Below are 17,661 nucleotides of genomic sequence, written 5' to 3'. Positions count from 1 at the left end.
TAATGAAAAAGTTAAACAAGTAAATGAAGAAACAAGGCAAAATGAAGTAACAATGAAAGAAGTTAAACAAGTAAATGAAGAAAAAAGGCAGAGGAGAGAAAACCCCAACAATCCCCTCTGAGCAAGCACTTGGCGACAGTGGGGAGGAAAAACTGCCTTTAAACGGGCAGAAACCTCCGGCAGAACCAGGCTCAGGAGGGGACAGTCAACTGCCGGGACTGGTTGGGGGGGTTAACAGAGGTGGAGCAAGACGAGGCTACATCAGGTGAGGAAGCAGTAGCGTCTCTCCTCTGGAACAAGTGGAACCATTTTTTTCTTTTTTTTCATGCACTTTTCCACAAGCGCTTTTTTCTCCACGATGAGATTTCTCAGCTCGTCGATGGTTTCTGCAAGTGGTTTTTCTTCAAGTTTCTCACATCTTTGTTCCACCTCTTCCAATGCTGCTTGTTGTTCTTCAAGCTTGTCTTTGAGTTGTTTGGATGTTTCCTCCTGTATCAGCTTGTCCTTGTGCATGTCTGCATTTCTCTGTTGGACCTCTTTGTGCTTGTCTTTTAACTGCTTCTTTCTTTTCTTGATTTCTTGATTTTTGTCTTCATGTATTTTGTCTTCTTGTTGTTTTTGTGACTGCATTTGAGTGTGTTCACTCTTCAAGTTATTGAATTCCACCAAACGCCCCTTAACGAGCTCGGAGTTGTTTCTCGCTATCTGATCGATCCTTTTCTGCATCTGTGAGCACCGTTTCTCCAGTTTGTCCCTTTCTTCTTCCACTTTAGTTGCTTTGTCCTCCAGCTGATTACAAAACTCTTGCAGTTTTAGATTTTTAGACTCAAAGTCCTGGACGATGCGTTTTCCTTCTTTCAGTCTTTTTTGTTGTTGCTCTTTCTGTTGAAGAAGGTCTTTATTTTGGCGCAGTGTTTCATCCAGGCTTTCTTTCAGCATGCGGTATTTTTCCTGCATGCTCTTCAGTTTGTGCTGCATGTCTTGTTGCTTTTTGTCCTGCTCTTCCTTCTGCTGGAGGAATTTATTATTTTCTTCCACAGCTTCATGGAGCTGTCTTTGGAGGAGCCGATTTTTTCGGTCCATGTGTTGGAGATCCCGTTGTATCTTATCAGTCATCGTTTTCTTGTCTTGGAGCTGGTTGGTCATTTCTTTTAGTTCTGCGCGCTTTTGCCTGTTTTCTTTATTGAGGTGCACAATCTGCTCTCGGGCCTGAGCAAACTTGATTCCCCAGCCCTCATTAATAATGTTTATGTCCGGCTGGCGCTGTTGTCTTTCTTCCAGCTCTTTATTTTGGGCTTCCATTCGTCTACACTTGTCCTCCAGTTGATGTTTTTCTTCTTCAATTTGTTGCATTTTTTTCTGGAGAAGGTAGTTTTCCTTCCTACTCTCCTCTAATGCCCTTTGGAAGGATGAGATGCCATTTGGGGAAATTGGCTGGCCACGCCAGGAAGGAGAGGCGGCGTAATCTTTTTGAATTGGTTGTTTTTTTCTTGGAAACATGTTGGAGTTTCTATACGATGACTTTGAAGAGCTTTCCAAATGTTTCTGTGGTGAACGTTTTGTATGCTGCAAACACAGATGCTGCTGAAACGAACTAAATCTTGCTGTTTCTCACCCCTATTTAAGGAAAAACATCAAAGGACTTATGACGTTCTATGACATCATCACTCCAATGAGATTGTCACAAGACGTTTTGGAATGGGGTGTTTTTTTTTAAACTGTTTTCAAACTTAACTTAAAATTTCAGTGTTTCCTAGTTGTGGACTATTGGTTAGTCCAGCCGATAAAGAAATTAATTGTCACAAACATCCCTAATATTACATAACAGACGACAGAAAACAAGACAGTTTTTTTTCTAATAGAGGTATAATAAAAGTTTTTTTAATTATCCTACTTTTTATAAAAGAGAACATTTATTAAAGAGTATGTATTTAATTAAAAAACTCTGTTCATCTAAAGCAGGGGTCAACAACCTTTAAGACCCAAAGAGCCATAATTGGCCTATCTGGGGTTGAAAGGCTCGATAAATGCACGGCGTTTCGCCGGGTACACCGGCTTCCGCGAGTGTGATGCTTATTTTGAGCGATGAAAAAATAACAAAATATAATTTTATTTGTATAATGCAAAATCACAATAATCTTCCAATTTAGAACTACAAGTAAAAAAAAAAATCGAGAAGAAAAACGAAAGAAAAATAAAGTATCGCTATTTACCGTCAACTAACAGAGTTCTGTCATGTTCTCGTGACAAAGTGCCAAACTGGCCTCAGTCGTGTTTTTCTTTCTTTCATCTTCTCTTCTTTTGTTGTTTTGTTTGAAGCATTTGTTTAATTGTTGTTTTTTATTGTGTGGAAAGAATTTTTCTGAAAATATAGATATAGAGAAATGATATTATATATAGTTCTATATAAAATGTGTACAAAGGAGAAAGTATATAAAAGGGTTTTCTCAGTGGGGGATCTATGCATGAATTATTTTTAAAGACGCGGGGAAAAGGACACTGTACCTGTCGATGCACGTTTCCCAAGACTAAACGAGTCATATCGCTCCATGTTTGCTACTTTTGGTTTTTGGTTTTCTCCCGCAGAGTAAGAGCATCGCAGGAGCTCCTGAAGTCAAACGACGCCTCCCAGCACTCATTTATTAAAACGGAGTCGATGCCAAAAGTCTTAAACGTTAGAATCAAAGCAACAGCTGTGAACTCAGTCATGGTGTCATGTGCAGCCTTCATCTTACTGTCACTACTTTTTCATTTTAGGGTACGTGAGGTAAAGCGTCCGTCGATGTAGCTTGACTGTACAAAATTATTTTTCTACGTTATTAACAAAACAGAGCAGAGACTGATGCTGCTCCTGTCTGACCCCCTTGTGTATGGCACGTGTGTGTGTGTGTGTGTGTGTGTAGGAGCGGCAGTCGCTGTGTGAGTGTGATATCACATCTGCATCACTCAAGCGTAGACGGGCCCGCGTCAGACAACAATAAACAAAAAGCAGAAAAAGGCCAACAGTAAAAACTCAGACTCCAGCATGAGCCCCTTCCTGCTGCTTAACCAATCACCTTCCTCCATATCATCACTGCTCCCTCCCTCCTCCTCTCTCCATCCTACACCACCTTTGTTATTTAACACCGACCCCCCCAATCTGATAATCAGACAAATTCCCAAACACCTGACTTCACTGTGTCGACACCGTTCCTGACTATTTCTGACCTCAGGTCAGCTCTGCTATTATCCTCACATTAAGGGTTCGTTCACCTGCCTGCAGATGATCTGTGAGCTCGTCGGTTGTAAATTAAACTCTAAGCACACTGAGGGTAACCGGGAGGCGTTCAGGGCCTGCAGTGCAGAGCTGCAACATGACAAAAAGGGATGGGGGCTCAGATCTCCTGAACAGGGTGGAAACAACACGGTGGGTTTGTGCTGTTTGTGATTCCTGCTCCGTCACTCTGGTGGAGACGACTGCAGCTCAGCAGCGCTCCCTGCTGATCCTCTGATGAAGATGTCAACAGTATGTAAACTGAGCTGATGTGCTGCTGTTTGAGCCCACGTGGTAGCGTACGTCCAGTATGGGAGAACTTAGTCACCGGTGCTGTCTTTGCTTGTGCTCTAGCTTTAGCCTGTTTGATTGTTTGTTTTCTATTTTATTACTGCCTAAAAGGGGAGGTGGGGGAAACACATGCCTGACTTCTCCTGTCAGAGGTTTTGTAAGCTCACTGGAAGGGAAACGTGCACAATGTAAATCATAAAACAACTGACTGGGGCTGTGCTGCAGGTGGATCAGTGCTGTGGACAGTAGCTGTGGAAAAGAGACTGGACAAAGACTCTCAGCCTTAAATACAGGACAGAGGATGATCCGATCATCTTTCAGCTAACAGTGTCGAGCAGAAGGACGGCCGGCTGATGCGTCCGTACGAACCCTTTTGTACTCACTCCTGTGTATAAGGAGGCGGCGAGGGGTTGTGTAGTTAACCTCAGCACCACACAGCTACAGCAGAGGAGAGAACACAAACGAGTCCTTTCATTCGGCTCTGTTCTTTCTCCTTGTCGGTTTTATAAGCTAACACTAGAGGGCGCCATTGTGGCACATTCAGCGCTCACTCTGAGGTCACTGGACAGAGAAGAAAATACCAAACTGGGAGACGGATGGAGACGAAACATCTGGAAGATCAGAACTGTACATTTTTAAGTGTAAGAAAAAAAAAACAGACAAAACATTTGTAAATATTAAGTTTCTTGTTTATTTATACATCCGGCCCTGTATGCTTCAGGAAAAACTGAACAGGATGGAGGTGGACCCCTGCCTGGTGGCTTGGATCTCCGACTACCTCACCGACAGACCACAGTACGCCAGGCTGAAGGACATCACGTCTGACACAGTGGTCAGCAGCACAGGAGCACCACAGGGAACTGTGCTGTCCCCTCTTCTCTTCACCCTGTACACCTCTGACTTCTCTACAACTCTGAATTATGCCATATTCAGAAGTTTGCAGATGACACAGCCATCATGGGGTGTATCTGGGATGATCAGGAAGAGGAGTACAGAAGTCTGGTGAGGAACTTTGTCGCATGGAGTCACACAAACCACCTGCAACTCAACACCTCAAAGACTAAGGAACTGGTTGTGGACTTCGGGAGGTCCAGAGAAGGTCCACTGCCGGTTCAGATAGAGGGGGAGGAGGTGGAGGTGGTCAATAAGTACAAGTACCTCGGGCTGTGGGTGGACAATAAACTGGACTGGTCATGCAACACAGAGCACCTGTATAAAAAAGCCCAAAGCCGACTGTACTTCCTCAGGAGGCTGAGGTCTTTTAACATCTGCAGGAAGCTCCTGAGGATGTTTTACCAGTCAGTGGTTGCTGGAGTACTTTTCTATGCTGTGGTGTGCTGGGGGAGCAGCACAGCAAAGAAGGACTCATCCAGGCTGGAGAAACTGATCAGGAAGGCGGGCTCTGTGGTCGGCATGAAGCTGGACACTCTGGTGACAGTGGCAGAGAAAAGGACATTAAAGAAACTGCTGGACATTATGAACAATGCTGGGCATCCTCTGCACACGGCCATAAACAACCAGAAGAGTCTGTTCAGTGACAGGTTGCTTCTCTCAAAGACAAGAACCAACAGACTTAAAAACTCCTTTGTCCCACACGCCATCAGACTGTTTAACTCCTCTCTGGAGGGGAGAGGGAGGGGAAACAGGAGGACAAAGGAGGACAAAGGAGGGGGGAACAACTAAGCTGTAGTGCCTCTTCACCTCACTGTACAATACCTTTGTGCAATACTTTTGTAAATAGTCAATGGTGCAATAGACCTCAATACTTGAAATGTGCAATTCACTTGTATTTTTATTTTTATTCCTATTTATTCTATTTATCCCCTTCGTATATTTTATTTATATTTGTCTCTGTATTTGTGTGTGTGTGTGTGTGTGTGTGTGTGTGTGTACATATATATATATATATATATATATATATATATATATATATATATACACATATATATATATATATATATATAACATTCTGTAACTGTAACTTCTGTCGGTGCTGTGCTTTTTTGGAAACCGAATTTCCCAGAGGAACCCACCCGAGGGATTAATAAAGTTCTATCTTATCTTATCTTACTTTATGTTTTGTTTGTTTGTTTTTTGGAGTGAATGAATGATATGCTTATTTTGTGATGACAAAAGACAACAGGTGCAGTTTGTAATGAGAAGAAAAAAATGGCCGTTAGCTAGAGGTTTCAAATGAGTTCATCCTTACCACCGATCAGTTTTGTCTTTGTTTTTTCAACAATTATTTTATTTTTGTCATAACGTTGATCGTTATCATGTGACCATCCTGTAGCAGGAAGGTCGCTGTAGCAGAAGTCATCTCCACTGAAGCCCCCTCACAGCAGAGGGCCAGTCATGCTGTTTATTAGGATTTGCTAGTTTTCAGTGAGAAAAAACATTTTCATCAAGTTTTAAATCCTTTCGTTGCTCTTTTCTCTGCGATTGTCATAAAATCGTCGTCCTCTTTTCAAGCCTTAGCTCGCTTTTATTTTGAAATATGAGTCTTGTGATCAGAGATGAATCTGTGCTGCATGATGTGCGTAACATCAGAGCGATAAAAGCCAGCTTTGCCTTTCAGTGATTCGCAGTAAGGACATAAATGACCTAAACTGAGACTGAAAAAAGTGCAGTCAGTTAAATGTTAGCTCACCTAACATGTAGCAGTGTTTACATGTAGCCATGTTTGACAGACTCCAGGGCTTTGATACCATAAGATGCCTCATATCCTCACAGACTCATGAGATCACACAGGTGGTCTGACCTGCTCGTGTCACACTGTGCTGTCTGTCTGTCCGTTGTTTTTCTCCTGCAGTGATGTTATGTAGCAGAAAAACAGTTGGATGCTGGAAAAGTGCAGAGCGATGGGTGACGTGTGGAGAACATCACAGTCTGTGTGTGTTCAACAGCTGTTAGAGCCACACTTTGTCCTTTCTGTGGTATAACTGCTGGATTTATTTTATTCCAACACTTAGAAACTGTCAGCAAAGCAAAACTTCATGATTGGATGATCCTGTGTCACGTCCACAGTGTCAAACGTGCACAGAGACAGTGACACCCACAGAGAAACCCTCAGCTTGGTGTCCATTGCAAATCTGCACCTGTTGTCTTCTTTCTACTTTCTTTGTTGAACTCAGAAACTCGAGACTTGAGATGAAGAAAAATGTTAAATAATGGAATAAAAAAAAGATGATTATTAAAAAAAGTAAAGTAAAATTATATAAATAAATGAGGTGATGATATTTCTGTTTACTTTAGAAGTTATTATACACTGTATGCTGTGATTCTGATCTGGGAAACATTAAAGACATTCATAGCCAGACTGCTGACTTTGTGTTTTTATTCAGTCGCCTAACAGAAGTGCAGTAAGAAACGATTTAGCCCATCCTGATTTCTTAGCTATTTGCATATTTGACACACCTACGTGTTTCAGATCGTGAAGCAAATTTTTATGATAGATAAAGATGACCAGAGTCAGTGTAAAATAAAGCTTTTACATGTATTGCTGGGAGGTCGGCAGCTCCCTCCACTGCTTGGCCCTCTGTGAAAAACAACTGGGATCCAGCTTCCCTGTGATGCTGAATTATATAAGCGGAAGAAAATAAATAGATAGAAGGATGGATGATTGTATTTTGTGTACAATCGTTGAAGTGTAAAAAGGGTTGGCCCTCCGTGGTGCCCTAAGCAAAGTTTGATTTTTGGGGCCCTTTAATAGTGCCAATAATACTGATTAATGATCACCTACTATAAATGTATTTCATTTTCTAATGTTGATGTTGTTGTGAAAAATGTCATAAAAACAGATAACAAATTTGCAACTTTCATGAAAAATGTTTTCATTAATATTTTAAAAAAACAGCAAAACACCTCCCCCTGCTGGCCACACAGAGAAACAATAGATAAAACCTGAGAGCTGCACAGTTGCAGCAGTGTGGTTTACGTCATTGTGTTGTCAGCCTGTTTTACACATCGGTGGTTTCTTATTGACGTGTAAAAAGATCTGAAATCGTAGTAAATTCAGCTGCTATTGTGGGCTGGGGATGATTTACACTTAACATTTTAATAACTGGGTACTGAATGTCATAGGCCCAATGTTCCCTCTAATTTTTCACGTGTCTGAGCGAACACACAAACTCCCTGAGCGATCCCTTGGACCACTGAGCGACATCAGACATGTGCACTGTGGTCACGCCGGCATCGAATCCATCCAAGTTTCATGGTTTATTAAAAGAATCAAATTACAGCATTTACATCTATGTTAGACTACTTTTAATTAACTGCTTTAGCCCATTTACCATGAAAATGTAAAAACAAAAAAGCGTCACATAAGGACGCTGTCATAGCCTGTCAACCACGTTGATTAGCTGCGCATATACGCATTATTGGCTGGACTATGGGATAAGGTGGCATCGTTCCCATATGGGAGCAACCAGTCACTTACTGACCAACACTGCAAAACAGAATTGTTAAAGTATTAATTTTAATTTCAATTCAGGTTAGATCTTTTTTTGTGCACAAAGCAGAATTTCTGTGCGCAGAGACTGTGCCAGCAGTACGCAATTGCGCACGTGCGCAGCTTAGAGGGAACATTGCATAGGCCCACTAAAAGTTACAAAATAAGCTACTATCAAATACATTTACTGTAAACACATCAGAAGGTTCTTTATGTGGCAAAAAGTTAGATCTATACAAAATGTTGCAGGGAAACGGAGAAGGAGCTCGTATAGGTTTGAGTTTTATTCACATCTATTGTGCAGGTACAAATAGCAGAGTGGAAAACTTTATACTTTGTGTTTGCAAACATTAATTTATGAAGATTAATTAACATGAGTGTAGCACAAAGTAAAGGTGAAAGCAGTATTCTGACATGACAGTGCAATCAAAACACATTTTGCCACAACAATCTGTGAATAATTGTGACAAACAACTGTCATTTTAATATTGGACAAACTAGTTGTGCAGCCCTAACCTGAAATCTGCTGTTTGTTCTGAATGAAAAACGTTAGTCTTTGGTAAACATTTTAATCCCATTTATAGATGCAATATGTTATTTCAGTTAAGACTAAATGTTACCACACATTCCCAACATTAGAGCGCATTTAAAGTGTGGAGAAGTCTGTGAAGGTTCTCAGTCATCCAGGTCATCGTAGTCTAAGGAGCTTGGAAAGAAAAGCGTCTGGACTTCTTTGAGTTACTTGAAGACGTTTCACCTCTCATCCGAGAAGCTTCTTCAGTTCTAAGGGTCAAATGGTGGAGAGTCCAAGCTGTATTGAAGAATTTCTAACTTCATGTAGGCTAAACAGCGGCCTAGAATTAGACTCAAAACCCTGCAGTGCCCAAAATAAAGGGGGCATTAATGTGCCAGATTCTACAGAACACCAGAAATAACTGCTAAGATGGGTCCAACACATCTGAGTTCATGCTGGAGGAACTGTGGGACACACTCTGCCAACCACACTCATATATTGTGGCTCTGCCCTAAACTCTGTGTATTCTGGAGGCAGATATTTGATGCTCTCAAAGACATTTTCCAAGGTAAATATTCCACTAAGTCCTACAGCAGCAGTGTTGGGAAGGATTGCAGAACATATTGACTGCAAAGCCAAAAGTTACCTGCTAAATATATGACTCACTGCAGCCCTAAAATGCATAACTATCAGATGGTTAAAACCAGATATAATCTATGGATCCAGTGAGTGTCTGTCTGATGGAACAAATTACATACTCAGACTACAGAAACAAGTCTTTGAGAAACGGTGGGGACCCATGTTACCTTTCCTATTACAATGAAGAACACCACCTCACTGTAAAACAAAAAAAACGTTGCTAAAACTTAACTCAAGGCAACCGACTGCATTTACGTTTTTAGGTTCTGATGGATAACTTATAATTTCAAGTTTAGGTGATAAGTTGCTTTAGCTAATGTTTTTGTGTTGACAAAATTAATAATTGTCCTTTTTCTCAACTCATATTTTATTGTTTTTGCAACGTATTTCCTAAAGTTTACACAAGGTATTAGTTTTAGTTTTGGCAACGTATTTCCTAAAGTTTACACAACATTTTTTTTGTTTTGCCAATCAATTTCCTGAAGTTTAGAAAAAGTATCTTTCATAGTTTTCATGAGGTGCTCCCTGTTTTACCAATGAATGTTTACACAGTTGATTTTCAAATAACTTTGTGTTCAAACACAACTGCACCACTGACAATGTTGACTTTTGAGATCAGCCATTTTTAACATACTGACAACATTCAGCCACAAATAAAGTCCTTCCAAAAACACAAAAAAAGTCAAATTTTTGTAACAAATGTTACTCATCCAATTTTAAAGGTGGTGTTGTCAGACAGAATATCAAACCTATCTTGATAGATAGTCACTAACAAACAGATTCAAAACATCAGATGGCAGGATGTGAACAACTTCCTGGTTTCCATACAGCTAACAACTTTCAAACAAATTTTTCCACCACTTGTCTTTTAATAGTAATGGTATCAACACTCCAATTTCCTGTGAAGTTCAGTATCGCGCCACATTTGTTATAAAACTAATACAAATGTACCTAAAACCAGATTATAAAAATTGTTTAAAACAGCTCAAGTTAGAATAAAACCTTTCAACATTTTATAATAACATGTTATACATGAAATCTGCAATCAGCCATGCAAGCTACATTAAGTAAAGTTAGAACAGAAGACATTGATTCAGAACTTTCTGCACCTTACCGTTTTCTTAAAGACAGAAATTAACTTTTTTCAGAGCAACTTGCCACGAAACCCAAAAACAGTAAATCAAAACAAATTGCCATTCTGTTTTACACAAGTTGCATTTGAGTTGAACATGTTGTCAAATAGGTTAGACTTTGGTTAAGAGCTTGGTTTTGAAGCTTCTTATCCTCTGGGAACAGGTAGATGTCAACTCCATAAAAATGTGTTGCACAGCTTCAAATGTGTACTTGAGTTCTTTGGGAAACTCCATGTTGAGCCCATAAAGTAGGCCAAACAAGTAGGCAAAGGCAGTGGGAAGGTCTGGCAGATCATCAAGAATAATGTCCTCTTCCAAAACAATGGCAGTGTTGACCACTGTGGACTGCGAGTTGGGTCCCACGTAGTCCTCCAGAACAGTGAGGATGCCCACCGTAACACCTCGGGTTGCCCTCTCAACTGGATCTGTATCCTATGCAAAATAAAAAACAACAGTACATATAAGTCTCTGAAAACCAAAACTGAAGATTGAGTAGATTTGCATACTCACCAGACATGTTAAGAAGAGTTTGGTCTCGTCGTCGCGAACAAATATCGGTAACCCTTCCAAACTGATGGTTCGTCGATGCTGGACTATGTTTGAGACCTAAAACAAGGAAATCAAATAAGACTCAGTCTCATTTATAAACCTACCATTTTGTTTTTAAAACACATTAAGTGTTGTTGCTCAAAATACAGCCTTAAGAAATAAGATGTTGAAATGAGTTATTACAGATAATTGGTCATGTTTTTGTCAGTTTTTTTTATTTATTTATTTTTTAAGTAATTTTGATGTGCAACAAATGTAGCACACTTATTACAACATTTATAACAAAAAGTGCCATGAGTGGGATGAGAGTTGAACTGTCTGTCATTACCTGCAATCTGCCAAACACAGCGCTGCTTGTTAGCTTATAATCCCATTCAGGACACACTTTTTGAAAACTAACAATTTTTACATCAATTTAGTAAATATTTAATAAAGTATCTTTCGTTACAGTGGGAACTTCAGGTTCCTCATAAACCAGACACAAATACATTTTTATATATTACCTGTTCATCAAACTTCTGCAACAGGGAATCCATGTCATTGCGGAAAGCAGCTTTTCTAATTCGATACAGCTTAATCAGCCGAAGTGAGTAAGTGTCGAGGGCAGTCAAGAAGGTCCCCATGAGATCCTTGGTGGTAATGCGTGAGAATTCCGCACAAATCTACAAAGCAACAAAAAAAATATAGAAGAAAACTTTTAAAAGGTACATTATATAAAAATCACATTGTTTTCAAATTTGGTTAAAAGAGCTTAATTTCAAAACATTTAGTTAGTCTCGGTTGATCTATTGGTCAGGCCTTGATTGGATTTTTTTTTTTTTTCTTTTAGTGGTAGTGGTGGTACAAATTATAACTGACGTATTAAAAAAAAAAACAAAACAAGAAAAATCTGATCGGCAGATTTTACAGTAAGTCTATAGAATACCTAATCAAATGTTGATAAGACAAAATAATGGTTTCAATTGTTACAGGATGTATTGCAGAAAAGAAATAAATCAATAAATTGTATTTTAAATTCATTGAAAAAATTCCATTAATTTTATAGTTATGTAGAAATGAAGTAAGAATAACATCCTGTGGTCAAATTTGTATACTTTCATAACACGTAAGTGACTTTCTCAATCCTGTTCTGTGAGTTTCATGGCTGTTGCCCGCTAAGGGTCAGCACCAAAAGATTCTAGATGCCCAGTGAAGACAAGTCATTGTGGCGACCGTGGTTCAGGGGGTTGGGAAGCTCATCTGTAACCGGAAGGATGCTGGTTCTATCCCCAGCTCTCTCTGTCCTGGTCGTTGTGTCCTTGGGCAAGACCCTTTACCCCACCGCTTACTGGTGTTGGCCAGAGGGGCCAGTGGCGCGATATGGCAGCGTCACTTCTGTCAGTCTACCCCAGGGCAGCTGTGGCTACAACTGTGGTTTCCCTGCACCGATGTGTGAATGTGAGAGTGAGTGAGTGAGTAGTGGAATTATAAAGCGCTTTGGGTGCCCAGAGAAGAGCGAAATAAAAGCAATCCGTTATTATACACAGCAAGTTGACAAGTAAATAGATTTCACTTCAATAGAGTTCATATTTTTAGAGCCAAGTATTTTTTTATATTTTACCACTAGCATTGTTAGCTCAACGGTAGCCTTCAACCTTTTCTACAAGATATTGGAGTGATACAAACAGATGCTTCTCAAGGGCACAAGAAATGGAGCTCACGTTCATTTACTCACCCAGACAAGTTTCGAGGCATTTGGAGTTGTTCAGAAGGAATTGTAAAGGTCCTATATCATGTAAAATCAACTTTTTGGAGCTTTTAAACACATTTTAATGTTATTTCCTTAGATTAAAATCCCTCCAGAGTGGTTTTTGGCTTAATTCAGGCATTTCTTAGTTGTCTCAGTGAATCCTTTCCCCATAACCGTGGCTCAGCTCTCTCTTGCAAAACGACTGACTCGTAACATTGGGATTAAAATTTCTTTCTAACAACTCCAAATGCCTTGAAATTTTTCTGGGTGAATAAATGAACGTTTTCAATTTTAGAAATAAGACCACACTGGGGAAAAAGGGAAGAAGAAAAAAACGGAAGTTTTCCTTTAAATATTTAAGAGATTATCTTACCTGTTCTTTCAAGAAGAGAGCTGGCCATCTGAGCTGCATTTCCTTGACCAAGGGCTGCATCTCCACAACTTCTTTCCTCCTGAGAGAGAATGTGATGTCCATCTTTTGGGTGATGAGTGCCATGTTCTTATCCCTCTTCTTCACCTTTTGGTTCTGTTGAGATAATTAATGGGTTGGTTTTGAAAAGTGCATCATTTATATTTTTAATTACATCATCATCTGCCTCAATGTTCTGTTAAGCAAGCACCTGTTTGATTCTTTGAAATGAATGAACCTGAGAAAATTTTAAAATGTCACTAATTTCCTCAATAATTCTCTGCAAAGCACTTTTAGAAACATGTAACAATGTTTGCATGCATAGAAAAAGTCTAGCTATTTTATGTTCAAGACATTGGTAATCTACAAACTCATTGTCCTCTTTATCACTTGATGCTACACCTGAACCACTTGGTAATGTCTCTGGCTCCTGAGAGGTATTTAAGGATTTATCAGGGGAGCTACTTTCACTAGGACATGCATTTGCATGAGAAATCAGTCTAATACAGTTTTTTATATCTTTTGAGTTTTTGTGCTTTCTGCTTGTGTGTGACGTAAAGGTTGTTAAATTGTTGGTAGCATAGTCACATTTTTGGAAAGGACAGGATACAGTCTGATTTTTTTTTAAGTGCCTTAAAATATGTGAAATAAATGTATGCTGTGAGCAGTTTTCCTTAAATTCACAAAAATCACAAAAAAATGTTGAGATCTCCTGCCTTTTCTTAGCCCTGTTGTGTGATCTGCTGAGGTGAGACTTCAATGCCCCTCGTGTCCTGAACGAACAGACGCAGTCACTGTAAACACAGGGCAAATGAAATCCTCTTCTATGTCGTAGCTGGTGATGTCTTAAGAGTACTTCTTGGCTTGAACAGACAAAAGAGCAGAACTGGCACTGCATACAAAAGCTATAATGAGAAGAGAGGAGAGGACAGTGTCAACAATTCAAAAGAAACCTGAATTAATCTCAAATTACCAAAGTTACATTACCTGATAATGTGTTTGGGGCGGGGGGCAGGCACTCCTGTTCTGATTCCTCTCCTTACCAACTCCTCATCAGTCCCTCATAAATCAGGACAAGCAGTGGTCTGGAGTTGGCTTTTAATTCTCTAAATAAATAAAAATAGCAATTAGTTTTAAAATAAAATACCAGCTTCCTGACATTACTTAAGAATTTTTTTGGCTCACTAAAGTGAGCTGATTCTGCCTTGTAAAATGCCATGTGAAACACAGTAAAACAAATAATTTACAAAACATACATTACATCAAATGTTTAATTTATTTAATTTATTATTAACAAATTGTATTCTACATGGAATGCACCAACAGTATACTGGGATGTATTATGTAAGCCAAGGATAATTTTGTGTGATTGGTTTTACAACTTAGAATGACAAACATTGGATTGAGAGTATGAGTGGGATAAAACTCCTGAAGCATCTGTTTAAATTATCAGTGCATTTATTAATGGTGCTCCATAAATAAACCAAAACAATGTTGTTTTGTGCATAACAAAAAGCTCACAATTGTGCGATCAAAATGTAAACTAAAAGATGCTGAGCATAATAACAAAGACAGATTTTGCAGCTGCTCTGTTTCCAAGTTCTACTGCGCAACTGACAGCCTGGAGTTTGAAATTCTCTTTGTAACCGTGTCTCTTACAGGTGCCATTTATGGTCCTTACACACATAATATGGTAATATTACGTTGAAGCAGAGTACGTATCACTCTGCGAGGCTCCTCGGTAGCCGTAATGCTCCAACAATCCATCAAGCAGTGCAGCTTCATAGCTTACCAAAGTCGTACCAAAACATTTTTTGACATATTTTTTTAAGCTGTGTACCACATAAAATTGGTTCGAGGTCAGTAAGCACAACCAGAATTCATACATAAGGCAGACTGTCGATTTTTGAGATGAAAGGATTTTAGGCCGTGCGTCAACGCGTTAGCCCGGTTAGCTCACTAACGCCACCCAGCCCCACGCACGGGGTGATCCGCGGTAACTAGTTAACGGAGATTTGCCCCGTTAATGCAGTTATGGCATTAACTTTACGCTGACAGTACTAAAATAGTAATCTTCAAATGTTTTCTTTTTACCGACCAGCTCCTCTTTGATAGCTGCCGTGTCCATCTTGTCGTTGCCTGCAGGTGAAGCGATGGGGGAGGGGGAGTTGTGTTCAGTGAAGGAGAGAGGCGGAGTAACACAGCGTAGAGACAAAAGTGGACGAAAGAGAGGCAAACTTGCGGCTCCACGAGTATAATGATAATGTAGACTATATCGATATAAACTATATTGTCACATCTAATATTTCATTTAGTGGAGCTCGCTGGCCATGAGGACTCCACCACCCCGTTCACACAGAAACTAAAGCACACATTTTATTGGCTAGATGTGATTCGAACAAATTAAACGACATGGCAGCAGGCGCCCCCGAACTTTATTTTATTTTATTTTATTTAAATAGCGGCGGGGGGTTGCTGCCGTTGGTCATGAGTGAGCCAGCCTATTTTGTTTCGTTCGGTGGTATGGCGGCCACAGACTGCACTTCATGAAATACGCATAGGGGGTGTCGCGGAGGCTTGTCAGATATGAGCGCGCCTCTTTAGTAGCGAAGTTTGTCGGATTTTCATTGTTTTGTGACATGGCACGTAGTTTGTGACATGGAATCTTAAATGATATAGTAAACACATACCCATAAGCCACAAGGCTTCTTAGCCAAGAAAGTAATGCTATGCTAAGTTTCGGAAAAATACGAAGAACTTCAGTTGTGATATTTCTAACAGACAAATTGAGACTGTTCAAACATATACTGTCTGATATAATAAAAGAAACATTACTTGCCTTTAGAAACTTGAGATGAACGATCTATCCAGCTCCTAGCCTCACGTTCTCATTAAGGCAGACGGGCAGGTGGCTTTCAGTCCTTGCAAAAGCGCAAAGTAGACCCCGTAGCATCCAAAAATATGAGATGCGCATGCGTACTCAGGCACAGAAAGGCGCCAATAGCTTCAACTCATGTAAAACTTGAATTCATTCATTTTGCCAGCAATAAATTTCATCTGAGACCAACTTTTGCTCCAAAACGTTAAATGATTAGTTGAAACCCTTAATGTATTTGAGTTTATGGGCCAACTGAACTTTTATTGTTGAATTGTGAAAGAAATGACTGTAAGCTCAACAACTGCAAGTTTGATTTTTTACAGTGATAGTTTTGTGAGCTCTCTCTCTCTCCACACACACACACACACACACACACACACACACACACACACACACACACACACACACACACACACACAGCATGTTATGGCAGTTTCAGCTGAAACTATGTTTCAAACCATATTCCGGGTTTTTAGTTCACCATTTATGAGGTTTCAAGAAGAAAATAAAAGACAGATCTGAATGTTTGAAAATGTTTTGGAAAGATTCTGTAAAGATGAGATGAAAAATACTCAAAGGATAAATTTAATTGGTTTATTATTTAGATAAGAATAACAAGCAAGTAAATGAAGAAACCAGGTAAAATGAAGTAATAATGAAAGAAGTTAAACAAGTAAATGAAGAAACAAGGTAAAATGAAGTAATAATGAAAGGAGTTAAACAAGTAAATGAAGAAACAAGGTAAAATGAAGTAATAATGAAAGAAGTTAAACAAGTAAATGAAGAAACAAGGTAAAATGAAGTAATAATGAAAGAAGTTGAACAAGTAAATGAAGAAACCAGGTAAAATGAAGTAATAATGAAAAAGTTAAACAAGTAAAAGAAGAAACCAGGTAAAATGAAGTAATAATGAAAGAAGTTAAACAAGTAAATGAAGAAACAAGGTAAAATGAAGTAATAATGAAAGGAGTTAAACAAGTAAATGAAGAAACAAGGTAAAATGAAGTAATAATGAAAGAAGTTAAACAAGTAAATGAAGAAACAAGGTAAAATGAAGTAATAATGAAAGAAGTTGAACAAGTAAATGAAGAAACCAGGTAAAATGAAGTAATAATGAAAAAGTTAAACAAGTAAAAGAAGAAACCAGGTAAAATGAAGTAATAATGAAAGAAGTTAAACAAGTAAATGAAGAAACAAGGTAAAATGAAGTAATAATGAAAGGAGTTAAACAAGTAAATGAAGAAACAAGGTAAAATGAAGTAATAATGAAAGAAGTTAAACAAGTAAATGAAGAAACAAGGTAAAATGAAGTAATAATGAAAGGAGTTAAACAAGTAAATGAAGAAACAAGGTAAAATGAAGTAATAATGAAAGAAGTTAAACAAGTAAATGAAGAAACAAGGTAAAATGAAGTAATAATGAAAGAAGTTAAACAAGTAAATGAAGAAACAAGGTAAAATGAAGTAATAATGAAAGAAGTTAAACAAGTAAATGAAGAAACAAGGTAAAATGAAGTAATAATGAAAGAAGTTAAACAAGTAAATGAAGAAACAAGGTAAAATGAAGTAATAATGAAAAAGTTAAACAAGTAAATGAAGAAACAAGGCAAAATGAAGTAACAATGAAAGAAGTTAAACAAGTAAATGAAGAAAAAAGGCAGAGGAGAGAAAACCCCAACAATCCCCTCTGAGCAAGCACTTGGCGACAGTGGGGAGGAAAAACTGCCTTTAAACGGGCAGAAACCTCCGGCAGAACCAGGCTCAGGAGGGGACAGTCAACTGCCGGGACTGGTTGGGGGGGTTAACAGAGGTGGAGC

General features: G+C 39.0%; 2 protein-coding genes across 3 annotated transcripts; one reads left to right on the top strand and one right to left on the bottom strand.

The window, feature by feature from the left end:
* The first annotated feature begins 2,883 nt into the window (after positions 1–2,883).
* LOC308404608 (uncharacterized protein) lies at positions 2,884–5,398 on the top strand. The gene is made up of 2 exons (XM_080894748.1): positions 2,884–4,185; positions 4,266–5,398. Exon 2 carries the CDS (start codon positions 4,502–4,504, stop codon positions 5,225–5,227), a length of 726 nt encoding a protein of 241 aa, XP_080750874.1. The 5' UTR covers positions 2,884–4,185; positions 4,266–4,501; the 3' UTR covers positions 5,228–5,398.
* A 4,598-nt stretch (positions 5,399–9,996) lies between these two features.
* Positions 9,997–15,870, bottom strand: LOC308393477 (uncharacterized protein). 2 transcript variants are annotated; one of them, XM_080877266.1, is made up of 7 exons: positions 15,807–15,870; positions 13,955–14,073; positions 13,684–13,872; positions 12,932–13,084; positions 11,333–11,491; positions 10,791–10,886; positions 9,997–10,712 (listed from the first exon to the last, which is right to left on the bottom strand). In XM_080877266.1, exons 4-7 carry the CDS (start codon positions 13,052–13,054, stop codon positions 10,392–10,394), a joined length of 699 nt encoding a protein of 232 aa, XP_080733392.1. In that variant the 5' UTR covers positions 13,055–13,084; positions 13,684–13,872; positions 13,955–14,073; positions 15,807–15,870; the 3' UTR covers positions 9,997–10,391. The 2 variants fall into 2 exon arrangements, with proteins under 2 accessions (XP_080733392.1, XP_080733391.1); XM_080877265.1 differs by lacking the exon at positions 15,807–15,870 and adding an exon at positions 15,066–15,154.
* Positions 15,871–17,661: the final 1,791 nt, after the last annotated feature.

The sequence above is a fragment of the Rhamphochromis sp. 'chilingali' genome (assembly GCF_963969265.1).
Source record: "Rhamphochromis sp. 'chilingali' genome assembly, chromosome: 1".
Classification (NCBI taxonomy): domain Eukaryota; kingdom Metazoa; phylum Chordata; class Actinopteri; order Cichliformes; family Cichlidae; genus Rhamphochromis; species Rhamphochromis sp. 'chilingali'.
Note: the sequence above shows the minus strand (reverse complement) of the source record. Positions and strands in the feature narration are given on the sequence as shown.